The sequence below is a fragment of the Mytilus trossulus genome, unplaced genomic scaffold (genome assembly GCF_036588685.1).
Source record: "Mytilus trossulus isolate FHL-02 unplaced genomic scaffold, PNRI_Mtr1.1.1.hap1 h1tg000024l__unscaffolded, whole genome shotgun sequence".
In the NCBI taxonomy this organism is placed as follows: domain Eukaryota; kingdom Metazoa; phylum Mollusca; class Bivalvia; order Mytilida; family Mytilidae; genus Mytilus; species Mytilus trossulus.
The window spans coordinates 6,889,190-6,916,750 of record NW_026963290.1 but is presented as its reverse complement, the minus strand read 5'-3'; the positions used below and the strand labels follow the sequence as shown (position 1 = coordinate 6,916,750).

The window sequence follows — 27,561 nt, the reverse complement described above, 5'->3', positions numbered from 1 at the left end:
TATGATGAGTTTATTTTGTTGGATATAACTGCCCCTGAATTTGTAATTTTAAGGAAATTAAGCAGTTTTTTGGTTATTATCTAATGTCTTATTATAGACAAAGATAATGTATATAAGATCTAAAAATATGTTGATATGACAAAGATATTCAATTGACCCCTTAAATTGTATTGCTTTATAAAGTGAATTTCGCAATTTTTTCTTTTACCAAAATATTCTCTAGTTAATCTACAGGGCCAATTAGAATAAAACTAAGCCACAATGCCATCCAACTAACATGGCAATCTATTCGAATAAAGTACAAAAGTACATAAGGATTTATTATTGAGGTGTAAGGGAAAATTGTTAAATAATGATAAGGGGCCGGGTCTTCAGTAAGTATTGTCTAAGTCGAGATACTAGTGGGATAACCTTTTTTAATTTAGTTATTAGGGTATCTTATACTATTTATTAAGATTTAAACCTTATTTTACAAGATTTTAAGCAACACAGGCTCATGAGAGCTAGCCTCTAATTTTAAACAAAAATTGCTATTGTTGAAGATGCAGGTGAGAAAGCCCACCTTGTTAGAGACTCTAGTTCCCCTGCTTCATACTTATGTGTTTGAATTTAAGATAAGAAATCAACTAAATATTTAATCTCCATTTACAACAGAGGTACCACAAGCACCTGCAAATTTGAAGGTGAAGACAAGGACCAATGACAAGTTGACTTTGGAATGGACAAGGCCAAAGGCAATTGGCGATTCAAAGGTTACTGGGTACAATATTTCCCTGAAAATGGTTGATTCTGATGACTGGAAAAAGATTGGACGAGGCAGATCATTTGTCACCTCCTATACCATTAAGAATCTGAAGCTGGACAAACATTATGTATGTAGTGTCAGTGCTGAAAACAAAGTTGGTAAAGGACCAGCAGCCGAGGTAGAGTCTCCTGTTGTTCAACATCAAAAGCCAGGTAAATTGAAGTTCTGTCTGAGTTCATTCAAAATTAAAGGCTGAATTGGGTTTTTTTAATTCCTGAGTGATTAAGTTAAATTTAAATTATCTGTAACTTTTAAAAGACATGATCAGAAAAGTGCAATTAACATAAACACCAAATTAATCCAGTGTTATCATTTTCTTGCACTATCTTGATACCAGTTTTTTTACTCGCATGACTTGATCAATAAATAAAAAATCTCCGTTGATAATATGGGAAAACAATATTATATTATGTTCTAACTTTCTCATTCAAAGTTTAGGAATTTTGTTTTTAGCTCACCTGGCTCAAAGGGCCAAGTGAGCTTTTCTCATCACTTGGCGTTCGTCATTGTCGACATTTTGAACATCTTCTAGAGAACCACTGAATGAAATGGAACCAAACATAGCATGAATGATCCTTATGAGGTATTGACCAAGTGTTACTACTTTGTAACGGATCCATCATCCAAGATGGCTGCCTGGGGGGAATTAAGTTTAACATAGGACCCTATGGGAAATACATACAATTGTCTTCTTTTAGAGAACCACTGAACGGAAAGAAAACCAAACATGGCATGAATGTTTTTTATCAGATGCTGACCCAGTGTTGATACTTTGTTGCTGGTCCATCATCCAAGATGGCCACTAGCAGGGGACTTAGTTTAACATAGTTCCCTATGGGAAATCCATGCAAGTGTCTTCTTTTGAAGAACCACTGAATGGAATGAAACCAAACATAGCATGAATGTTCCTTATGAGATATATAGATGCTTACTAAGTGTTGTTACTTTGTAGCTGATCCATCATCTAAGATGGCTGACTTAGTTTAACATATTACCTATGGGAAATACATACAAATGTCTTCTTTTAGAGAACCACTAAATGGAATGAAACCAAACATAGCATGAATGTTCCTTATGAGGTGCTGACCAAGTGTTCTTACTTTGTAGCCTATCCATTATATAAGATGGCGGCCAGCAGGGACTTAGTTTAACATAGGACCCTATGGGAAATACATTCAAATGTCTTCTTATAGAAGCAAGGAATGGAATGAAATCAAACATGGCATGAATGTTCCTTATGAGGTGCTGACCAAGTGTTCTTACTTTGTAGCCGATCAATTATATAAGATCAGGCTGCCAGCAGGGACTTAGTTTAACATAGGACCCTATGGGAAATACATACAAATGTCTTCTTAGAGAAGCAAGGAATGGAATGAAATCAAACATGGCATGAATGTTCCTTATGAGGTGCTGACCAAGTGTTCTTACTTTGTAGCCGATCCATTATCCAAGATGGCCACCAGGGGGCGGGACCTAGTTTAACATAGGACCCTATGGGAAATCCATACAAATGTCTTCTTTTGAAGAACCACTGAATGGAATGAAACCAAATGTATCATGAATGTTCCTTATGAGGTACTAAACAAAGTGTTGTTACTTTGTAGCCGTTCCATTATTCAAGATGGCCACCAACGGGGGACTTAGTTTAATATGGGATCCTATGGGAAATACATACAAATGTCTTCTTTAAGAGAACTACTGATCAAACATAACAATATTTAATCAAATTTGGCTTAAAACATCATTTTAAGTATCTGTTACAATTTTTTCACAGTTTTTAATATTTTTTTCAAAATCCCAAGTATAGAATCAGGTGAGCGACACAGGCTCTTGAGAGCCTTTAGTTTATATATGGTTCAAAACATTTTTGGATTGATTTTGGAAGTTATGGTCCAAATTGTTGTTAGCATTGGTGTCAGCTTATAATTTAGCTATAAGACCATTGGTTTCTGGATAATAACTTTAGTATTAGTAAATAGAAATATATGAAATTTTAACACGAGGTTTCAAATCATAAAAGGAAGGCTGGGATTTATTTGGGGGGTTTTGGTTCCAACAGTTAATGTATAAAGGGCCAAAAGAGGGCAAAAATAAGCATTTTTATAGTATCCAGACAATACCTGAATGTAAGTATAATTATGATCTTTCTGAAACTGCTAAAACCCCAGTCCTACTAGGCCATGCTCGCACTAGATCGCAGTAGGGTCGTATCACGGGCGTGGTGAGGTCTTCAAGATGGTGATGAGCGTGGCCAACTTTGAACATGTTCAAAATAATCGTGGTGCAGTCGTGGCCAAATCAGGTCGTAGTAGAAGCGTAGTGAGAGCGCACTAAGATCGTAGTAAGATCGCAAAGGTCGCTGTACCATCGTAGTGAGAGCGTAGCGAAAGCGTGATTCTATTCGGAGAAACTGCGCTACGATCTCATTGCGACGTTATTACGACTTTACTACGATCATCACGTTCTCACCGTGACCAAACTACGCTTCCACTACGACTATACCACACTGTTCACGACCATAGTACGATTCTAGCACGCCCTTGCCGTCCTCATCACGCTCTTCTCACGACCTGACTACGTTCATACTACGACCATTATTCTCATTGTCATTTTCCAATAAAATATATTAATTTTCTCCAGGGTTTGTTTGTCTGTATGTAATTGGGACTTCTTGTCCATTTTCTCTAACGGTTCAGCCATGCTTCTTGTTTTCATATTGATTAGACAGTTGGTTTTCCCGTTTGAACAGTTTTACACTAGCAATTTTTGGGGCCTTTTATATCTTGCTGTTCGGTGTAAGCCAAGGCTCCGTGTTGAAGGTCGTATCTTGGTCTATAATTGTTACTTTTAAAAATTGTTACTTGGATTGAGAGTTGTCTCATTGGCACTCATACCACATCCTGGTAAGAACGTGCTATAATCACAGTAGAAGTGTGGTAAGATCGTGTTGCAATTGGATAACTTGTGGTATGGTCGTAGTGAGAATGTGATGAGCGTAGAAAGATCTTGATAAGCGTAGTATGGTCGCAGAATAAGCGCGGTGAGAACGTGTTATAATCGTAGCGGGATCGTTGAAGAAGCGTAATGAGGACGTAGTAGCATCGTGAAAGCAACAAAAATTTACATTTTCATGCCGCTCATACCGCGACCGTACCACGATCTGAATTTAATTTAGATCGCGGTGAGTGTGGTGAGATCGTGGTCTAGTGGGACTGAGGCTTAATTTAAATTTTTCAGCTATTTTTTTTGTGTGAGTTCCTACTACTGTCCCACTATAACATAGCTCTTTTCTGTGTACTTTTTGTGTTGAATACGTTTATGCTCTACCTACGCTCATCCCTGTCCTGCTTCAGGTAAAAAAAAAATTGTCAAGGTAGTTTTTGTCTATTATGAAGCTGAAGTCCAATCAACTTGAAACTTAGTACAGTTGTTGCTTATGATATGATCTTTCTAATTTTTAAGCCAAATTATACTTTGAACCTCAATTTGACGGTCCACTGAACATATAAAATGAAAGTGCTAGTTTCAGGTGAAAGTTTTTGGTCAAGGTAGTTTTTGATGATTCAATCAACTTGAAACTTAGTATCATCTTTCTAATTTTAATCCCAAATTCGATTTTTTACCCAATTTTATGGTCCATTGAATACGGAAAATAATGTGCGAGTGGGGCATCTGTGTACTTTGGACACATTCTTGTTTTCAGGCAGTTGTGCAGTGCAAAACTATATGTATCAACTGGTTGTTTTACAGTGAAAGTACCTAGCTATGTGTAGTTACAAGTTGGTCTAATTTGCTGATAACAAAATCAATATTTATACCAAATATAACAATATTTAAAGATTTAATTACAGTGTTAAATAGGTAACCTTGAAAATATGAACATAAGTTATAAGTATAACAACCTGATAATGAACATAAGTTATAAGTATAACAACCTGATAATGAACATAAGTTATAAGTATAACAACCTGATAATGAACATAAGTATAACAAACATGAACAATTCAACAAATGTCACTAGTATAACAAACATATACAATTCAACAAATGTCATAGTTATAACGAACATGAACAATTCCACATATGTCACAAGTATAACAACAAACATGAACAATTCAACATATGTCATAAGTATAACAAACATGAACAATTCAACATATGTCATAAGTATAACAAACATCAGGTTGTTTATTTTAAGAGTGTTTATTGTTATACTATAGTTAATCTATCATATTATTATGAGTATTGTTCAAGATTCAGGCCTTACTGGTAATTTAGAACTTTTGTTTTACAGTGAAAGCTATTGAGAAAGCCAGAACAAGCAAACAATCTATCAAGGAAAAGAAAGAAAATGAAGCACTATATAGTGATGTAGTGAAAAAGAATTTAACTAGCAGACAAACAACAGGTAAAAAATGATTGAGAAAATTTAAATAAATGGGCTTAAATAAGTTATATTTGAATATGCCTAGTCATATTCACTCTGCTAGTTCAAGATAAAGGACCAGTAATGACCCATCAAATTTTGCAATCAAAAAGACATCAAAATTTTCATAGGGAAAAGGGAAAGAAGGACATATGTTACATGATATAGATATATTTGAAATACATAAAGTTATGTAAAATATATAGAAAAAGACTTGATTACCTAATATATTTTAAAGATTGGACTTTTAACTAAGGCCAAAAACTTGAAGAAAAAAAAGATATATCATTTCTCACTGTCTAAGGAATCCAGTGAAGTAAAACAATGTTAGGCTTATCTGAAAAAGCATCAAAATTTGCAACAAATTTATATTTCCTTTATATACTTTCGTAGCAATGAATTTACAGATGATGAATTTTTCCGATGTTCGATGTTGTTTTAATTTTGCAGTTTTAGAATGTTTGCTCCTCTACTTTAAGAATTTTTGCCAGATTTTCGGAATCCTCTGGTTTTATCCTTGTATTGCCATTAAAAATTTTGCCCATTAACCCCTACTTTTCTATTCATAATTTTGTTACATAAAGTTCAAAAAGCCATATTTCAAAATCTTATAAAATCGTTGTTATTTTTTCATAGTTTTTGAACCAAAAAAGGTGTCAATGTTAAATGTATGAAAAATCTAGAGAGAATTATTTCCCGCCAAATTTTCTATGGCTTATATCTCGAAAACAAGCACACGGACCCTCCATTTTTTTCTGCTTTTATTTTTTCTTTATTTATATACTATCAATTCATAACAGTCTTTTAAAAAGCTTGTTATTTTTAAACAGAGTAGCAAACATCCTTAATTATGGAAGATTTCAAAATCTTGATAAATGCAAGTATGTCACTAAAAATGATGGGTTTATAATAGTAATACAACTATTGTTTGTGCTTTTGAAAAAAAAGGTATAATGCACTGGTGCAGTGAATGTAAACATGGTATCAGTATATAGCTGGGCTGTTAAACATTTTTTACTGACATAACTGTTGGACAATTTTCTCATTTTTTATAAGCAGAAGAACATTCTTAGTTAAATTGGTACAGCTTAGTTATTGTGACAACTATAACTAGTAACTTTAAAATTATAGAACTCATAGAATACAATGAGAATATATTAGACTCTATTGAAAAACGTTTTTTTATAGTAAAAGGTAAGATTTTTTCAAAATGTTGAGATCTGCCTACTGTGCATTTACATCAAAACAGCATATTTTTATCTTTTGGATTTTTTACCCTGAAATGACAAAGTACGATTTTTTTCTTCTTCATTTTTGCTGATTATCTTGGTAACTATAATAGATGGATAGAAAATTAAATTTAATAGCAAGAATGATCAGCAGCACTAGATCCATAAATTATTAAAATGGCCAAGATCGTTAGTTGATTCTTGATTTGAGTTATTACTCTTTTCTGATGATTTTTACCAATTATATAAATAGATAGAAACTTCAAAATATTATTAAAAATGAGCAGTAAGACAAGTTCTACAAGTTAGTCAGCATTGCTGAAATTGTCAGGTGTTATTGCCCTAAAATAATATTTTTTGTGTTTTGGATTTTTTTTTATAAAAGAAAGAGAGAAATTAAACTAGTAATATGAATGGCAATACAATTTAAAAAGAGAAAAGATTATAGTCATGAATAAGGCTGTGTTCACATTGACTTAGAACATACTCACCCCTTCTCGTCCAATGAAAAGTCAGATTTTTGCCCTCTAATTTTCATAGTACATGGTTTTCCATGCACTATGAAATGCTATACATGAATGACTTTTCATTGTCAGTTAATTATGAAAGTGAACTCTTATAGCTTCACTAATGAAGTGTACAATCACCCAAGGCATTTTCCTTGGGAAAATAACCTACTGATCAAAGGTGAAAGAGCAAAGATAAAAAAAAAAAAAACATTTTAAAGTTTGAAAAATTTCATGCATTTTCTAATAATACATATATTAAGAATACACAAAACAAATTGGTAAGGATAAATAAAATCATATTTATTTAATTTATATACGGTAAACTTACATTTGAGGGAATTATTTTCTTTTTCTTTCAAAAACACAATACGTTTAAATTTATCAATTTAAAGTGAGCATTTAATGTTAAATGGTCTGAATTCAAATATTCTTACAGAGTTTTATATTCATAAAAAAAAAATCAAATTTCAAAAAGGGGATTTATATTACATTGTTTATTGTGTTGCTTTTTAAAATAAAAAAAATATTTAAAGATATGATATATATAGTATTAAATTTTACCTGAAGCAGAAGAAAAACAATTTATCCTTCACAAACTATGTCAGTGCCTTTTCATTTCATCCATTGAAATGATGGATGAAATGATCATTACCTATGTTTCATATTTAGTTCATTATAAAAAGTGAACTCTTGTTTAGGTTTGAATATATTACAATGGGAAAGGATAATTTTGTAAGGTCACTCGAAAGTGTGAATATGTTCTAAATTGGTCAGACAATACTTGGTCATGTTTTATGAAGATTTAAGCCCTCGGCTTCGCCTTGGGCTTAAATCTTCATAAAACATGACCAAGTATTGTCTAACCTATAACTAAACTCTGTGTTGTGTTAGTGTAGCTCACAAATAAACTAAACATAATTACGTTCCCATTGATAAAACTCAATGTTTACATGTAATTTTAATCATGTTTTGTCTACATGCAGTCGATAGTCCATGTAGGCCTTGTGTAGGTTAAGTGTACACAGAACTAGGCATTCAGAACTTATAATTTTCCCATGTATATTTAAAAAAACGGTTTTTATATAAAATTTATACTTATAACACTTATTAATAAAGTTCTTTACAGAAATATTTGTCTAAACTTGATATATATATTTGTTATAAAAACACTTTATCATATGTTTAGTAGTAAATACAGTAGTTTTGAATATGTGATAAATAGCTTGCTGTTTAATCTATATCGTGCAACTTTGATGTGCACCCTTTATCGCATACCCTTTATCACACCTTTACCCTTAATCACACCCCTACTTTTTTTTTACATAGTCAGTTTTTATTTATGTAAGCTTAAGAAATATTTTTCCTCAAAAAAGGTACTGTAAAAAATACAAAACACACAAAAAAATACAACAATTAACAAAATATTTTTAAAACAATAGCACACAAATTGTAAGGTAACCCAGGTGCTTTGGATAAGTAATTGAGCAGTTCTTTTAAGGCTTTTAAAACAAGACAAAAGTAGAACTGAAGGTAACCCAGTGAACAGTTCATATAATATAACTCTCCTGTTGAAATATATGATAAAGTGTATAAAACATGGCAAAATCCGTATCATATGTCGTATCATCCCGAGACACCAATATCAGCCCAAGGGCCTTTAGACTGGACGTACACATTGACAGAAATATTTGCCACTGGTATTAAATCAAACAACGATTCACTCATAAATGCATTACTGAAAAAGGGTGAGGTTGATTGTTTGTTTGTGTAGTATCTCAGATCTGCTAAAATACAATTACAGGGATGATTCCACTATATAGTTTAGGGCCGCTGGGCGGCCCTTAAATCGGCCAGCGGCCCCAAAAAAATGTACATGAAAATGAATTCCCAATTCAGGAAAATAAAATAAAAATCGATATTTCTGGAAAAGTTTCTCTCACTGATTAAGGCAACTATAATTTTTCATAGTTTGTAACAACGATTTAATTATGTCAACATGTGGCAAACAATTTTAGCAGCCGAATTCAATTGATTAATATGTTATGGGAGTATTCGATCTTGTAAAAGCAGATCGCCCAGCAGGTTGATAAAAATGGGTGTCAAAGCAGACCTCGGCAGAGAGCAAATTTAAATTTTGATATAACATTGATGGATAAAGTTTAATGGTCACCGATCTCGTAAAAGCAGATCGCCCAGCAGAGCCGGTTATATAATATGATGAAAACTTGTTTTGAAAAAGAAATTATTTCCTCAAAAGACAAAAGTTTGACCGTTTTTTGAAAATAATGTTGATGATAGACCATTCATGAAATACGATGTCATCGTTATGGAACTATTTCAAAAGTTTTGAATATGATCCAAATAATTTTAAAGAACACTAGTTTAATGCTTTAAATATCTTATCAATTAAGTATATGAACTTTTAATTTGTAATTGCTTTTCTGAATTCGACAATTGACCAGTTCAATTAGAAATCCATTTGAATCAAGGTAAATTTATAGAGATGACCTGCTGTGGAAAAAATACCCGATGAATGATTTTTTTCAGTGCTTTATGTTAGCTGAAATATATTTTTTGTAATAGGCCTACGTAACTATAGCTAAGATGATAGACTAGCAATGACTAGCAGACTAGTGCATCATGTTCAATGATATTCATGTAATAACAGTAGCCCATCCATAATTATTCAAAATGTTACAACTTACATGAACATCAGTGTACAGGTTAAACTTAATAATATACATTTTCCGTTTTTACAGGAAAATAATGTTATTTCGTCTTAGATTTTATGCTTAAAAAATTCCCAAATAGAATAAAAATTCCCAATTTGATGTTCTAGGGACCCATTTGAAAACACCTGGAATCATCCCTGAATTAGAAAAACATTACTCCCTCTCTTTGCCAAATACTCCTTAGAGAAAAAAATACCATTTGAAACATACAAAAAAGATAGATATGTAGTGATCCTTAAGAGCGCAATTATTTTTCTTCGTATGTAAGCACGCTGATGCAGCCTACGTTTTTAATGCTTAATCGAGATATCTATTAACTACGGCAAGTCATCCAAAATAACTTTCTTAAAGGAACAACCACTTTACTTTAAAAAAAAAGGGGGGGGGGGGGGGGTGGTGGTTCTGAGTCCGATTTTTTTTCCGCGTGAGATCTAAACTAATTTTTATATTAAGTTTTTTTTCAATGGTACCTATTCAATATTTAACACTATAATGTATGGGGAAACTTTGGATTCAGAATATTTGTTCATTCCAATTATATATATAATCATCTGCATGACTCCATTTAAAAAAAAACAAATTGTCGAAAAATCCATTCCCCTTTTTTTCAAGTCAAATGGTCTTCCCTAACTTCTAGACTAGAAAAGTTGTTTGAAAATTTGAATTTGGTTCTACGTAATGGACATTTAAATGACATATAGTTTACAAGTGTGAACAAATTCTATGTACAGGTAGCTAAACAAGGTGTATAGATGTGAACAAATTTAATGTGAAACTAGTGTACATTACATTAAACCAAAGGTAAACATGTTTACTGTACACTGCGTATGGTGTGAACATGGCCTTATGTTCTAGTGGTGTCCACAGTTAAAGATGCAAGTAGATATAGACGAATGACACATGGCCTTCAAAGCCTCTAGTTCATCTTTTATTGCAGCTGTTATTTAAAAGCAGGAATCTCATAAACATTTGCATTTCTGATAAAAGAAATTATTTTTGAAGACTTATTGTCTTCTAAAGACTACTATAAATTCTTGAAAAAAAACCTACATTTAAATTTGCCTTAATATTCTTTCTGCATTAATATTGTAGGTTTCTCTGAAACTTATTTTTTTATTATCCCTTTCTTATCATTCCAATCAATATCATTATCATTATGGACAAATAATACACAGTTTGAATGAAATAGATGTATGGCTTACTTATGTTAAAATGTTTTGAAGAGTTGTGAACTCGAATAAATATTCTTTATTTTTAGCAGTAAAGCTTCCTTCTCTGAAGATTGACAAATTGAACAAGAAAAGCATTTGGAAAAGACCTTACAAGAAAACAAATGGAAAATGTGAGGGACAGAAAAGACGGCCATATTCAGTAATTCCCATAACAACTTTACAGTAAGTTTACAGATTCATTAAACTTAAGAATAACTATCCTGTTTTCAATATGTATTAAACCTGTCAACAGGATGTTGATATAAATCATTTATTTTCCATGAATCAGTTTGTTCTTTGTGGAGTTGAATCAATGGGAACTTAATTTTTTTTAGAAAAACCATCTATCATTGAATAGTTTTTCTGTACAATTTTTTTTTTTTACAAAAACATCTTAACCTGCTTTATACAGTAGACTCCAATATAAGAATATTCAGGTAATTTCCTGATACAAACAGTAAGATAGTACATAGTTCAAAGCTCTGCAGTGAATCCTTTTTCAAATTTTTTTTATCTGTTAGTATGAGTTGAAAAATGAATTTAAAAAAAGAAATACAATATATGTAGTATTACCTAGGGGTCCAGCAATGATTGTATCTGCCAGACATGAACTAATCTGAAATGGTGATTGCCATAATGTAGATCAGGATTTCTGTTAGACCGTATAATTCAGCGAGGTCATTTCATTGATATCAGATTTTGTATTTCCAATTTGCAATAGACAGTTGTTGATCAGTGACTTTTATATAACCTAATTTTTTTTTAGAATAAAGACAAGAAGTGGTCAGAAAAAAACAAGTAAGTGCAATCAACAGTTAAGCAATTAGTGCATACACTTTATTCCTTTTTCTTCAGAGAATAAAGTTTTTTTTCAGATTTGAGGTTAAGAGTAAGTATAATTTATTACCTATTTTTTTTCACATGTGTTCTTAACTATGACAGAAGTGATTAAGCTCAAAACTAATATATTGCTTATATTATAAAGAAATTCTTTTGTTCTATAAAAATTCGGATCACTTAGTAACTTTTAAGGAAAGACCATCACTTAATATATTGCTTATATTATAAAGAAATTCTTTTGTTCTATAAAAATTCGGATCACTGAGTAACTTTTAAGGAAAGACCATCACTAATTCTGATTTTATAATTAAGATTTTATTAATAAATTAAACAAGACTATAACAAGTTACATTCAAACACATTTACGGGTAACTATAAATATAAAAACAGAAATACATTGATTTCTTGTCATTTAACAAAACAGATTAAATCCCATAAATGAATCCTCATTCCAACATTAGTTAATATTAACTTGAAACTTTCACTTTTTTGTGTTGCCTTGAGTAAAAAAGTGAAATATAGGTAAGCTGTTTCCTGCAACAGTGACTGCAATGACTGCTTCAACGATATATTAGTTTGTGATTACTTTAGTTTATATCCTTAAAGAATATAAGTAACAACCATAATCATGAAAACTGAGCCTTGAAATTAAGGTCAAGGTCAGATGAACACTGGGAGACAGATATGTACACCTCACATTCATTTAATACACTGATCATAACTAACATATTTCATATAGAATCTGATTATTGGACAAAACCATGAAAACTTTAAAACATTCATCCATTAACCATGACAATCATGCATATGCAATCAGGTCCAGTTCATATGAAACCCTGCCAAACAGACATGTTAACTCTACAATCATTCAATACACTACAGTGCCCTATTGCTTTAGTTATGAGATATGGACTTGGCACATAACAAAAACCTAATGAGGTCAGGTGAACCCTGTTTGACTGACATAAAGACCTTGAAAAAAAATCCATATACCAAATGAAGTTATATACTTATTTATTCTCATAAATAATCAAATAATTCACATGGCAAAAATATTTTTTTTTATGCCCCACCTACAATAGTAGAGGGGCATTATGTTTTCTGGTCTGTGCATCCATCTGTTCATTTGTCTGTCTGTTATTCCATTTGTCTGTCTGTCCGTCTGTCTTGCTTCAGGTTAAAGTTTTTGGTCAAGGTAGTTTTTGATGAAGCCGAGGTCCAATCAACTTGAAACTTAATTAGTACACATGTTGTTTATGATATGGTCTTTCTAATTTGAAAGCCAAATTAGACTTTTGACCCCAATTTCACTGTCCATTGAACATAGAAATTGAAAGTATGAGTTTTAGGTTAAAAATTATGATCAAGGTAGTTTTTGATGAAGTTGAAGTCCAATAAACTTGAAACTTAGTACACATGTTCCCTATGGTATGATCTTTCTTATTTTAATGCCAAATTAGATTTTTTACCCAATTTAATGGTCCATTCAGCATGGAAAATGATAGTGCGAGTGGGGCATTCATGTACTTTGGACACATTCTTGTTTTCAAAGCAGTGGCTTGCAAAATGTATCTCATTTACATATATGAAGGCATACTAATTATATTATTAATACAATATTGTACATTATTTGTTCATTTCCTACATTCAAGTGCACTCCAGATGAAGAAGCTCGCCAAGATATTCAACTGGCTCAAGATAAGGATGGATTTGTTGTGAGACAAATTGATAATGTTAAAGGTATTTAAATAGATTAAATTTAATTTAGAAATTGTCTTTACCACATGACTTCAAAGTATATTTGAAAATGATAAGAGATGAAAGCTAGAAATTTCCATGCCACAGTTTGCTGGGAGAGGGAGTTTAACGAAACAAAAATTTATATACTGCATGTATTGCAAAGAAAGTTGACACTTTACTAAGAATATTTTAAACACATTTTTACCCATTGAACCTCTTTATAAACATCAACAAGACAGCAGCCTATTAACATTAAAACACAATACATTTTGAATGTCTCACTTATTGGTCAGCATGCAGTCTTCAACGTTAAATTATTTATTCACTAAAAAAAAAAAGGGCAGATCATGCAGTTCCAACTTTCAACTTGCTTTAGTAGTTAGCGGTTTAAGTTCACTCTTTTCTCACCTGATAATGACATGAACATGTGGTATGATTGCCAATGAGACAACTCCACAAGAGACTAAATGACACAGATATTAACAGTTATATTTTTATTCCAGGATTTTGTGTTTTTTTTTTTAAACTAACCATAGAGAGAAAAAAAACATTGTCTTATCTGATTTAGGTAAAGGAGTGTTTGCTTCAAAGTTTTTCCAGAAAGGTGACTTTCTAATGGAATATCATGGGGAATTGATAAGTGGCAATGATGGTAAAAGACGGCTCAAAGAATATCCAAATTCCTTTGGAAGTTACATCATGTTCTTCAGATTTGCAGAAAAAGAAATGTGGTAAGTATATCATTTTATTCTGGTATCACCTAAGTTGGACAAAGGTATACAGAAAAACACATTAGTTTACATTACATTGCGTATATGTACATTTGTTGAGGAAGCATTAAATATGAGTTTTTTTACAACGGTATGATTAGTATAGCTGACAGGTTAACATCAGAGAGAATCCAGTTTGTCATTTATTAAGGCTCCCAAACAAAGTTTGGAGACTTATTGTTTTTGCTCAGTTCTTATTATTTTTATTATTCTTCTTCTGCTTCTTTTTCTTTTTCTTTTTCTTTTTCCTTTAATTTTTTTCTTTTTCATTTTTTTCCACCACTTTAAAAAAATGAACTTGTCTGCAGCGTTTCTCCAAAACCACTTGTCAGATTTACTGAGGGTTTCATAAAATGTTAGATTAATATGTCTATGTGAGCCGTCAATCGTTCGTTTGTGCATTGGGGTCTATTATGGGGTATTTTGGGGGGCCGAAAGTATGGAGGGGTTTACTATAGAACCCTGTGGGATTTTATTTTTGAAAATTTTCAAATGAATATAACTTGAAAACTTTTAAGTGATAAACACACACAGTCTTCAGAAATGATCATAGGACAATGAAACAAATCACATGAAATAAAGGGGGATCCCTTGGGGGGGGAGGGGGGGGGTGTCCTCCCCACTCACTTAAATTTGTAAATATGCTATTATCTTGAAAACTGTCCAAATCTCCAACCCTAAACAATATATATTATTGAATGGGACAATACAACAAATTTAATGATGTAAAAGGGAAGTCCCTGGGGGTCGCCCCCACCCGTTTCAATTTGAGAATGTGCTATTATCTTGTAAACAGTACATATCACCCACCCCTAAACCATATAAATTCTTGGAGGGGACTATTAAACAAATCAAATGAAATTTAAGGGAAGTCCCTAGGGGTCACCCCCACCTCATTCAATTTGAGAATGTGCTATTATCTTGTAAATGGTCCAGATCCCCACCCCTAAACCATATATATTCTTGTAGGGGACAATAAAACAATGAAAAGAAATAAAAGGGAAATCCATAGGGGGTTACCCCACCCCCTCTTGTTTGAAAACTTGTAAACTGTCCATATCACCACCCCTTAACCATATATATCCTTGTATGCAACAATAAAACACATCAAATGAAATATAGAGAGAATCCATGGGGGTTACCCCACCCCGTTCAATTTGAGAATGTTTTATTATCTTGTAAACGATCCAGATCCCCATCCCTAAACCATATCATCGCTGGGCTTCTAAAATGTTGTAAATTACAAATTTTTCAAGAATTTTTTTTCTCACAAACAGGCTTTGAAAATTTTGGCAAAATGCATGCTTCCAAAATGTCGTAGGTGAACTTAAAAATTTTTGTAAATAGCAGTGAAATAAAAACGTTGACATTTCTGGATTATCCAAGAACTTAAATTATTTTCACAGAAATAAAGAAATGTACAATTATTTTTTTCCCAAAGCCATCCTACAACAATTTTCAAGTTTTCATACAACATTTTGGAAGCAAACTTTACAAACAACTGACATTGGCAATTTTGTGATATGTCTTATTTCACACATTTTGATTGGCCTAACTGTATGCTATTTTGTGATAACAAAGATTTCCTCCCGACCAGACCATTGGTGTCAAAAAGTATTTTTAGCCAAAAAAGTCATATACGACATTTTAGAAGCCCAGCGACGATATATATTCTTGTAGGGAACAATGAAATAAATCAAATGAAATTGAAGGGAAGTCCCTTGGGGTCACCCCCACCCCATTCAATTTGAGAATGTGCTATTATCTTGTAAACGGTCCAGATCCCCACCCCTAAACCATATATATTCTTGTAGGGACAATAAAACAAATGAAATAATTAAAGGGAAGTCCATATTGGGTCACCCCACCCTCTCTTGTTTGAAAACTTGTAAACAGTCTAGTTTCCTAACCCTTAAACCATATATATTCTTGTAAGGGACAATTAAACAAATCAAATGAATATGGGAGCTTTGTTTGGGAGACTTCATAACAGCATCCTGATACAATTACTTCTTGTAATTCAAATGAATCGGCACAATTTTTGAAGTTTAGATTTCTGTTTTTGGTTCATAATAGCATTAAATTTTAAAAGATTACAGTTCGTTAGGTATTTCTTGTCAATAAGTAGTGTTCTATCTGTCAAGAGACTGGAATCCTCTACCACAATACCCTAAAATGAGTCATCAAACAGCTTCTTTTTATGTCCTATTTATTCTACCCCATTTAGGGCCATTATGTTGTTTGGTCTGCATACGTTTTTATGCAGTTAAGCTGCATTATGCGAGCACCCTAGATTTGTGTTCTACCCAATAAATGCTGAAATACTTGCCATTGTTATTATCTAGCCGAATAATATGTTATATATAACTAATTGAACACTTTTTTACGACTTTTTATTCTGGATTACAAAAAATATGACCAGAAAAACCTTAAATGATCGTCGATTTATCAAAAAGTTTTGAAGTTACACATAGGAAGTAGTCCTTATTAAGAATCCTTGTGTAGTTCATTATGACTTGTGCTTTTAGCTAAGATGTCAAAGAACAATTGTATGAAATATTTAATCGCCGAAAATCTCTTAAGACAAGTAGTTTAGATTTCCCAAATGGCAAAAGTCGTAGGGATATTGTTTGTCATCAATACGTAGTACAACTACGTCAGTAGTCTATTATATAATAAGTTCAATTGTTCATGCTGTTGTGGCAATTTCAAATTAGAAAAAGAAATTTTCGTAGCTTTTCAATTTGGAGGCAGGTGTGCAAATTAGCAGTGGTCCGAGTTCCGATACCTTCCACTTTTGCAAGCGGAATTTCGACTAGGATAGTTGGTTTCTAGCTGCGCCCGACGTAGTCACTTTCCACTTGAAAGAAAATAAGAAATAACTTTGCAAACCTTTTCACCATGTTCACCAAAGTCTCCAATTAAACGAGCTAAAAACTTATTTTTATCATTATTATTTATGACAGCGATGTTCATTTTGTTCAACCGCTAGCTTTATACAGAAAATCGCCGAAAAATATTGTATAAATTCGAGTAATATCGTATCTGATTGACAAAAACAACATTGTAAACATATAACAATGGCGGCCGTGAAGACAAAATTTTACAATATCGGATCCGATTCCGGAAGCGGGTAAGGATAATTCCGGGTTTGGCGATCAATTACTAAATAAATCAAAGCAGGGATAAAAATAAATCTATGCATGGTAAATGAATATAAACACTAGAATTGTAATCCAAAAGATATATGTAAAAGAAAGAAAAAGCAGAAAAAGATTTTATACAGACTGAAACTCGAAATTACTTTTTGACAAATTTTAATTTAAAAATTCTCCAATATAACGTGACAGCTGGGAACAGTATATCTAACAATATACATGTTCATGGTCACAATCTAAATTTTCTTTATCAGTGATAAATGATGATAATGCATGTGAGATGCTTTTAAAGTATAAACAAATTACTGCAATTTCGAAGGGTTAATTGTTTTTCTCAATTTTGAAGGGTCAATTAAAGTAGCTGAAAGTTTCTTTCTTTATTTTCACAAATAATATATTATATATACCTAAATGTAAGTAAATCATATGATATATAGGTGGCATTCTTTGGGCCACTCTACCCCCTCCTGTTTGATAACTTGGAAACGGTCTAGCTCCCCACCCCTAAACCATATGAGGAGCAGATCCAGGATTTTAGGTTAAATTTTCGCCGACCAGAGCGAGGCTAAAAATAATTTGAGGTAACATTATCGGAATATTCTTTATTAAGCTGAGAACAACCCATGCTTTGCAAATTTAAGGCGGTTGCAACCATATACATTCATGTTTGTGACAATATGAAAAATCAAATGAAATATAGGAAGAGTCGCCGGGGGTCACCCCACCCTTCCTGTTTTAGAATTTAAAAATGGTCCAGATCCCCACCCCTAAACCATATATATTCATGTATGGGACAATATAACAAATCAGATGAAATATAGGGGGAGTCCCTTGGGTCACCCCAACCCCTCCTGTTTGAGAATTTGAAACCCGTTGAGATCGCCACCCCTTAACCATATATTCATGTACGGGACAATATAACAATTCAAATGTAAGATAGGGGGAGTACCTGAGGTCACTATACACCATCCTGTTTGAGAACTTGGAAATGGCCAAGATCCTTACCCCTAAACCATATATACTCATGTATGGGACAATATAACAAATCAAATCAAATATAGGGGAAGTCCCTGTGGTCACCCCAACCCTCCTGTTTGAGAACTTGGAAACGGTTGAGATCCCCACGCCAAAACAATATATATTCATGTATGGGCCAAATTATAACTAATTAAATGAAATATAGGTGGAGTCCCTGGGGTCACCCTACCCCTTCTGTTTGAGAACTTGGAAACCAATGAGATCCCCACCCCTAAACCATATATATTCATGTATGGGACAATATAACAAATAAATGTAGGGGAAGTCCCTAGGGTCACCCTACCCCCAGTGGCGGATCCAGAAATTTTCAGAAGTGGGGGCCCGCTGACTGACCTAAGAGGGGGCCCGCTCCAGTCAAGCTTCAGTGGTTCCCTATATAAGCAACCAATGTTTTCCCCTAAAAGGGGGGCCGGGCCCCCTGCCCCCTAAATCCTCTGCCTACCCCTACCTGTTTGAGAACTTGAAAACCGTTGAGATCCCACCCCTAAATTATATATATTCATATGTATGGGACAAAATAACAAATCATTTACATTTACTATGGGCAGGTCAGTCAGACCTCACCTTTGATCCCTGTTGTAGTGAACATTTGTCTGATTCGTGTCTCATAACTTTTGTACTATAGAACACAAACTCAGTTTTCTTTCCAGGGAAACCAGTCCATTCATACAACTACATGTTCATTCTAAGTCAACTTGAACTTCTAGCAGTAAAATAAAACCAAGGTTAACTACCAAGTAGAACAACTGCAATCATTGGGAACTTGTGCCACTGCAGACTCACCATTAAAAAATATACATTGTTATATGCACTGCTTTTGAAACCTTTATAACATATAAATTATTTGCCTTAATAAATCAATCATTAGATAAAGATGAATGTACTATATATGAATGTTTATTGTTGAGGCAACATTGCCACAGTTTTCATAATTACGGTTGCCTGGTTTTTGGTTAACTGCCTTCAGCGCTTACAGCGCTTTGATTTTATTTTGTCTGCCTGTCTGTCATGTTGAAAGTTAAAGTTTTTGGTGGAGGTAGTTTTTGATGAAGTTGCAGTCAAATCAACTAGAAACTTAGTACACAGGTTCCCTATGATATGATCCTTCTAATTTTAATGGCAAATTAAAGGGATAATTTGGGATTTTTCACTTTTCATCTTATTATGTTCATAATACCATAAAAACATATTCAACAAGTTTTATTTTGATATGAAAAGTAATAAAGAAGAAAATTGGGTATTATTAATTTTATTTCTTCAAACTTCCTGACTTATGTGACGTAGTTTAAGTCTTTATGCATGCCGGGAGTGAAATTAATCTCATTTAAGTCTTGTTCGTTAACCATATAATAACGCTATTTAAAGCGCATCGACGACTTTTGATGTAGCTATCAAGCAATGAAAAGTAAGTGATAGCCATGCAACTTTTAAAATTAGATTGTAGGATTTATGTGTGGATTTTTTATGCCAATTTTTTAGTAATTAAAGTAAATAATACAATAGAACATTTTTATGATTTTTTGTTCTACAAATACTTTAAACAAACATATGAAACTGACGTGATCGATAGTGTATTTAAAAATACATGCTTGTATTCTGAACTTTTTGCTTCATTCCAGCAAACATTTTCATTTGGCTTGCTTGTACTGTGGAAATAAAATGTGTATTAATTTGTGACACTTAGTGAATGTTAAATGAGTTAAACCCAAGGTAATTAAAAGATTAGCATTATGTAATTCTAATATTTTGATCCTCATTCAGTGACATCTAGGCGTCACGGATCACGATTTCAGGTGTGAACAACATTTCGTATGAATGATAAACGGGAGTCAGTTATAGTTTTAGACACAGAAATGTAAGAAAAAGAAATAAATTAATTTACGGGAATTATTTTAATTGAATAAATTTATAAATAAATTAAATAGCCTTCTAAACACGAGTGTATGAACTAAAAATTGTACTATTTTAAGGTAGCACAATACAAAGATTTTATAACTCCAACTACCAAGTTTTAAAATGCTGTAACTTTCTTAATAATGCTTGAAAATTTATAAAAGTGGTAGTTTTGGATAGCTAACAGATTACTCTTTCAAATTAATGCAATGTTAGCATTATGCAACAATTATGTAACCAATTATAATGTTAACTGTGTCTAAAATATTTTTCACCAAATTTCCACTTTCAAATGAAATTAGCTTCTGCATAGGTATCCCTAGAGGCTTGATTTTATTATATGTTGTTCCTATGGCCATTATCTACAAAAGGGTGTCTCAGATTTCAGATAGAATGTATAGAACAAATTTTACACCTAATTAAACATTATCTTGTTTTATGTGGTTAGGATGTTCACACTAATAAGAGATTTATGAGAGAATGGAATACCATAGAGACAATCTGAGACACCCTTTTGAAGCCCATGATGTGTTGATTAAGATCTCGTTAAAATTTACTGTATAGTTAAAGAGATGAAAGAGCTAAATTCATTCAAGTGACCTTACCCAGATTTTGCAACTAATTACATAATAATTGATTACATAATGATTGCATAATAAAAATATTACATTCATTTAAAAGATTAATCTTTTATCTTTCTATATGTACCTCTTTTATTATTTTCTATGCATTCATAAGAAAGTTACAGCATTGCAAATGTTAGTGATTGGAAGTAAAAAAATCTTTGTATTGTGCTACCTTAAATTAGAATCGGCAACCTTTAATATTTCAAACAGATCATTAGCAATTGCAATTATATAATTTAGTCCATCCAAAGCGATCTTTATTTACCTAATTAGGAATTATGAATGAATGAATATTTTATTTGCGAAAGCATAATTAATTAATGTTCTTATCAGAATATTTTAAATCTCACAACGCATGAAAACTTCAGCTATTTGAAAAAAAAGATGTTTTAAAAAATTGACAGGAAATTTAAAGATCTTCTTGGAATGGAATTAAAAAATTACGAATAGATATTCTTTTCAAGTGTGAAAAACATCAACCAAATTTATTCATAAATTGTTCATAATACCATACATACATACGCCTGCACCTGCATACGGGGTATATATCTCCCAATTGATACGATATTCCCGTGCTTGCATTTCCTATCATGATTTTCTTGATAGAGGTTTGCTGCTCACAAGGAAGCTATTAAACCAAGAGTTCCAAATGGCGAAGTTGAAATCATCCCTAATTAAATTTTACGGACGCCATCACGAGTTGGTTGACCGTTATGGAATAACCGTTTCACAAATGATATCGGATATGTTCCTTACGTCGTAACTACAATCCCCTTCCCTTTCATGAATATGACCTACCGAATTAGACTATTTACCGGATTTGTAATCACTTAAGCAACACGACGGGTGCCACATGTGGAGCAGGATCTGCTTACCCTTCCGGAGCACCTGAGATCACCCCTAGTTTTTGGTGGGGTTCGTGTTGTTTATTCTTTAGTTTTCTATGTTGTGTCGTGTGTACTATTGTTTTTCTGTTTGTCTTTTTTATTTTTAGCCATGGCGTTGTCAGTTTGTTTTAGATTTATGAGTTTGACTGTCCCTTTGGTATCTTTCGTCCCTCTTTTATGTCCTTATTAAAATAGTCTTCGTCTCACAGCGTATAATACTTTAGCTATTTGACCAAAGATGTTTAAAAAAAAAAGACAGAACGAATTTTATGTCATCTTTTCCTATTTTTGATTGTAATTATAAGTCTGTTTTAACTGTCAAGAATACCCCTTAAGCGGACAACTTGAGCAGTTTATTCTTTAAATTGCTGTCATTGAATATCAAGAAAGAAAATAAATCCCGAAATTGATATATTTCTGGTATGTTCCAATCTGTCCTTTACTAGCTATTGACAACGAGTATATATTACATTTTCCCAAATTTACCCTTGGAAAAAATATGTAAATAGATTATATTTCATCAAATCTTTTTTTTTTTTGGTATTATTTTTATTTTTATAAATAATATTCTTTACACCCAAGATGTTATTTATAATCAAGCGTATGAGTTTTAATAAGTAATGACTATTAATTATATCACCTTCGGACACGCAAGACAGAGATGTATATTATACACCTGATAGTTCAAAATGAAAAGTTATAAGTTATAGGCCGTGTACACTGATCAATACCTACAGAAGTGAAACGATGCATAAACTTGCAAGCCCGACAGGAAATTGCTTGAATACCTGAGCATGTCACCTCACACCCCTCACAATACCTTTGGGAGCAATACCTTTAGCCATGCTGGTGATCAGATGAGGGCAGATCCGAATTTATTTGACTAAAGTTTATTACTTTCAAGAATTATGAACAAATTAGATTTTCGAAAACAATTTTCACGGAACACTTATTTATGATTTGATCTTTGACTTTTTAACTAATTCCAATATTAATAGTTTAAAAATAACAGACTATGGTTATTAAAAAAAATAAGAACATTTTCTGTATCAAGTTAATTAGTCAGATAAAACAACCGTACGATTGACAAGATATCGACACGCAATTACGACTACATCGGTTACTGTAGTTTTGGATCTTTGTGGTTTATAGACATATCGTGATTTTTAATCGGTGAAGATGTCAAAATGGCGGAACTCAGAGAATTGATACTCTAAATTTAAAGTCGATGGTGATCTCTTATCTAGCGGAATAAAACTTTAATATCTATGAATTTGAGCATTTTTATACAGAATGGACATAATATCAATTTTTGATTTTTTTGCGAAGTTTCCCTTTAAGTTCGCCCTACTTTCACTGGTACACTGAACATAAGAAATGATAGTGCCAATGGGACATCTGTGTACAATGGACACATTCTTGTTTGTGAAGTTACTGTATTACATTCATAAGAATCTTAAAAGCACCATGCAACCCTATTAATTTCAAGGCTGTTTGAGTTTTCATTTCATTCTGAAGTCACAATTCTTGGGTGGCATACCAATGCATATTTTCTTAATTTTATGAGGACCACAAATCAACACTTAATTAGAAAGCAAAATACATTTTTTGAAAGAGGAAATTTCTCAATGATTTTGCTGTTTACTGATAATATGTTTCTAAAGCAGCAATTACATGTAGAACAGTGGTTGCCAATCAGAGATATTTATTGAAGAATTTGAAAAATATGTACATGATATAAGCTAATTTGAAGACTTGCATATATACAAGAATGAAAAACATGTCACATAAGGATTTCATATAAAATATAACTTAAAAAATAAAATAATCCTAGCCGCCTCATTTTGGTCAAGCCTGCTACATTTGTTACAGAAAGCTTGACATATGAATAGTGATTTAATGGCGAAGTCAGCAGTGATGGTGGCGGCAGCAGTAGCTTTAGCTAACTTCTTCAGAGCTTTATATTTTAGAAGGTGGAAGATGTGTATACTTCATTCTTTGTATATGGATGCCTCATGTTACAAAGTTTCCATCAGTTACATATCCAATATCCTTGACCTCAGTTTCATGGTTCAGTGACTACTTGATTAAAAAGGTTCTGTGATGTTGAATTCTCACCTATTATAAGTAATAGAATAATTACCGGTATATTTGATTTTTGCGTACCTTGCAAGGTCCTTATGCCCATCTTTGGACTTTGATAAATTGTTGAAAATCACTGTTATACAGACTTTTTTCGTTTATGCCTTCAGATATTGGGCTGATTTATAGCTCACCAGTACTCGAAGTGTCCCATGTGAGGTTATGCCATCACTTGGCGTCCGTCGGCGTCTGTCGTCGTAAACTATTAAAAAAGTTTCTCATCTGAAACTACGGGGACAAATACCTTCAAGCTTTAAGGTAATGTTCATTAAGGTATCTAGTTTTTAAATTGTATCTGAAGTTTTTATTTATCAACAAACATGGCCGCCATGGCTAAAAATAGAACATAGGGGGTCAAATGCAGTTTTTGGCCTATATCTCAAAAACTAAAGCTTTTAGAACAAATCTGACACGGGTAAAAAGTGTTCAATTGGTCAAGATCTATCAGCCCTGAAATTTTCAGAAGAATCAAACAACCCGTTATTGGGTTGCTGCCACTGAATTGGTAGTTATAAGGAAATTTTGCAGTTTTTTTGTTATTATCTTTAATATTATTAAAATGACCATAGTTGTCAATTGACCCCTTAAGGAGTTATTGCCCCTTAAAGACAATTTTACACAATTTGTTAATCAAGTTTCCTTACATTAAAAAATCTTCTCCTTTGAAAGTACTGGGGCAATTACCTTCAAACTTTAATTAAATGTTCCTTAGGGTATCTTGTTTGTAGAGTGTTTCCGAAGTTTTGATCCATTGACAAACACAGCCACCATGGCTAAAAATAGAACATAGGTGTCAAATGTAGTTTTCGGCTTATATCTTAAAAAAATAAAGCTTTTAGTGCAAATCTGACATGGGGTTAGATTGTTGAATTGGTCAAGATCTATCAGCCCTGAAATTATCAGATGAATAAAACAACCCATTGTTGGGTTGCTGCCATGGAATTGGTAGTTTTAACAAAATTTTTCAGTTTGTAGCTCACCAGGCCCAAGTGAGCTTTTTCTTGTCACTTCTCGTCTGGCGTCGTTGTCGTCTCCATCGTCATCTGTCATCGTTAACTTTTACAAAAATCTTCTCTGAAACTACTGGGCCAAATTAAATTAAACTTGGCTACAATCATCATAAGGGCATCTAGTTTTAAAAATGTGTCTAGTGACCTGGCAAACAGACCAAGATGGCCACCATGGCTAAAAGTAGAACATAGGGGGAAAATGTAGATTTTTGGTTATAACTCTGAAACCAAAGCATTTAGAGCAAATCTGACATGGGAATAAAATTGTTTATCAAGTCAAGATCTATCTGCCCTGAAAATTTCAGATGAATCAAACAGCTGGTTGTTTGGTTGCTGCCTCTGAATTGGTAATTTTTAAGGAAATTTTGCCGTTTTTGGTTATTATCTTGAATACTATTATAGAAAGTGATTAACTGTAAACTGCAATAATGTTCAGCAAAGTAAGATCTACAAATAAGTCAACATGACCAAAATGGTCAGTTGACCTCTTAAGGAGTTATTGCCCTTTATAGTCAATTATTAACAATTTTTATTAGTTTTTACAAAATATTTTGCTCTGGAACTATTAAGGGCCAAGTTCATTATAGATGGACAAAATTGTAAGTAGCAAGAATGTTCAGTAAAGCAAGATCTCCAAACACATCACCATCACCAAAAACACAATTTTGTCATGAATCCATATGACGATCTGTTTTCTTTGTTTGATATGCATATAGACAAAGGTGAGCGACACCGGCTCTTAAGAGCCTCTAGTTTATTTTATGATATTTCACCAGTTTTGCTTGATTTTATATGCACTTATTTTTTGTAGTGTTGATGCAACATTCTCTAAAAGAATCGGAAAGTACGTAAACGATGGCATAAAAAGTTGCCAAAATGCCAGAGTTAGAAGGATCATTGTAGACACCATACCAAGGGTTGCTATATATGCTGTACAGGATATTTCCCCTGGAACTGAAATTTTGTACGATTATGGTGTAAATGACCTTCCATGGAGGCAAAGTACTTCAAAAGTAAGTACTTAGAAGGAATATGTTTTGCTATGTATTTTCAAGGCAATTACTTTTTGCCCTTCTGCTGTCCTAAGACTCATTATTTGTGAGCTACATATAATGCCAAACTGATCATTGTTTCAAAAATTTAGAATGTTTTGCATACAGATGTCTTCTGTTAAAGATTCGAACCACTGAATGGAATGAAACTAACCATTGCATAAATGTTCCTTATGAGGGACTGATGAAGTGTTTGTACTTTGTTGGGATTTACTGTTCAAGATAGCATCCTGGTGTTTTTATTAAAATATTAGTCCTGTGTTTAACCAAATTTGACCTCTATCATTATTTGGGTATATGTATCATTTTCATCTATTTTTACATGATTTCCAAAACCACAGTAGAGTCAGATGACACATTTAGATTCCGGACAATAACTTTAGTTTTAGTGAATGAATATCTATAATTTTTTACCAGAAGGTTCAATACCACTAAAGAAAGGTTGTGATTGATTTTGTGAGTTATGGTCCCAATAGTTTAGGAATTAGAAGCCCGGAATAAGCATTTTTGTAGTTTTCAAACAATAACATGTGTTTAATGTTTAAGTGTATGCATCTCTCTGAAATTATACTATAAGCTTCCATACCATGAAGGGATGTTTGGTATTGACTTGTGTGGGGGGGGGGGGGGGGGGGGGTTATGGCTCAAAATGTTTTGGAATTAGGGGCAAAAAAGGGGGGAAACTAGGATTGTCTGGTCAATGGACAATTATGACAATTTAAAAGCAGTGCAAGGGAGCAAAAACATTTAACATACAATGTTGGGTATGTTTGGCATTTACCTCATTTACACTACTTGTAAAATATGTATAAAGTAATGTCAGGTTTTGGACTAATTGGCAAAAAAAGGGGGATGGTAGTAGTTTTCATTTTTTTCCCCCAAATTTCTCAAATTCCACATTTTTGAAGAAGAAATCTTTAATTGCACAATACTGTGCAATAGATTTGTAAGATCTTGACATTTGTTTTGTGTCAGAAACTCATATTGTGTCAAAAATTTGATCACAATCCAAATTCAGAGATGTATCAAGCTTGAATGTTGTGTCCATACTTGCCCCAACTGTTCAGGGTTAGACCTCTTCGGTTGTAAAAATCTGCGACCTGCGGAGCTCCTGGTTTAAATGAGTTATGTCCTTTAGAAAATTTAAATAAGTGTTATGTGGAGGAAATTAAAACTCTGTTATTTTATTCCCTTTAAATCTTTATATGCAAGCAAAAAATTTGTTTTAAATGCCAAGCTTATTTTCACCAAATGTAGGTATTCAAGAAACTATTCATGCATACATAATTGAAAAAGTTTTCAATAATTTGTTTTCAGACAACCCAAAGGTGCTCTGTAGTATTGGAGAAGATGTGTTTAGCTGATCTTAAAGGTTTATTTTACCTTAGTAGTATTTAATTTAAATGTTTTTTTCACATCCAAAAAATGTCACTTCTGAAATAAAAAAAAACAAACTAAAAGACTTCATGAAATGCAAGTGTAGACAAATAGAG

The 27,561-nt window shown here is 32.7% G+C and overlaps 1 protein-coding gene across 1 annotated transcript; it reads left to right on the top strand.

Moving 5' to 3' along the window:
• Positions 1 to 653: 653 nt before the first annotated feature.
• On the top strand, positions 654 to 27,561 carry LOC134699082 (N-lysine methyltransferase KMT5A-like). The gene is made up of 8 exons (XM_063560769.1): positions 654 to 957; positions 5,100 to 5,213; positions 10,960 to 11,095; positions 11,788 to 11,794; positions 13,405 to 13,492; positions 14,061 to 14,223; positions 25,828 to 26,029; positions 27,386 to 27,561. Exons 1-8 carry the CDS (start codon positions 780 to 782, stop codon positions 27,464 to 27,466), a joined length of 969 nt encoding a protein of 322 aa, XP_063416839.1. The 5' UTR covers positions 654 to 779; the 3' UTR covers positions 27,467 to 27,561.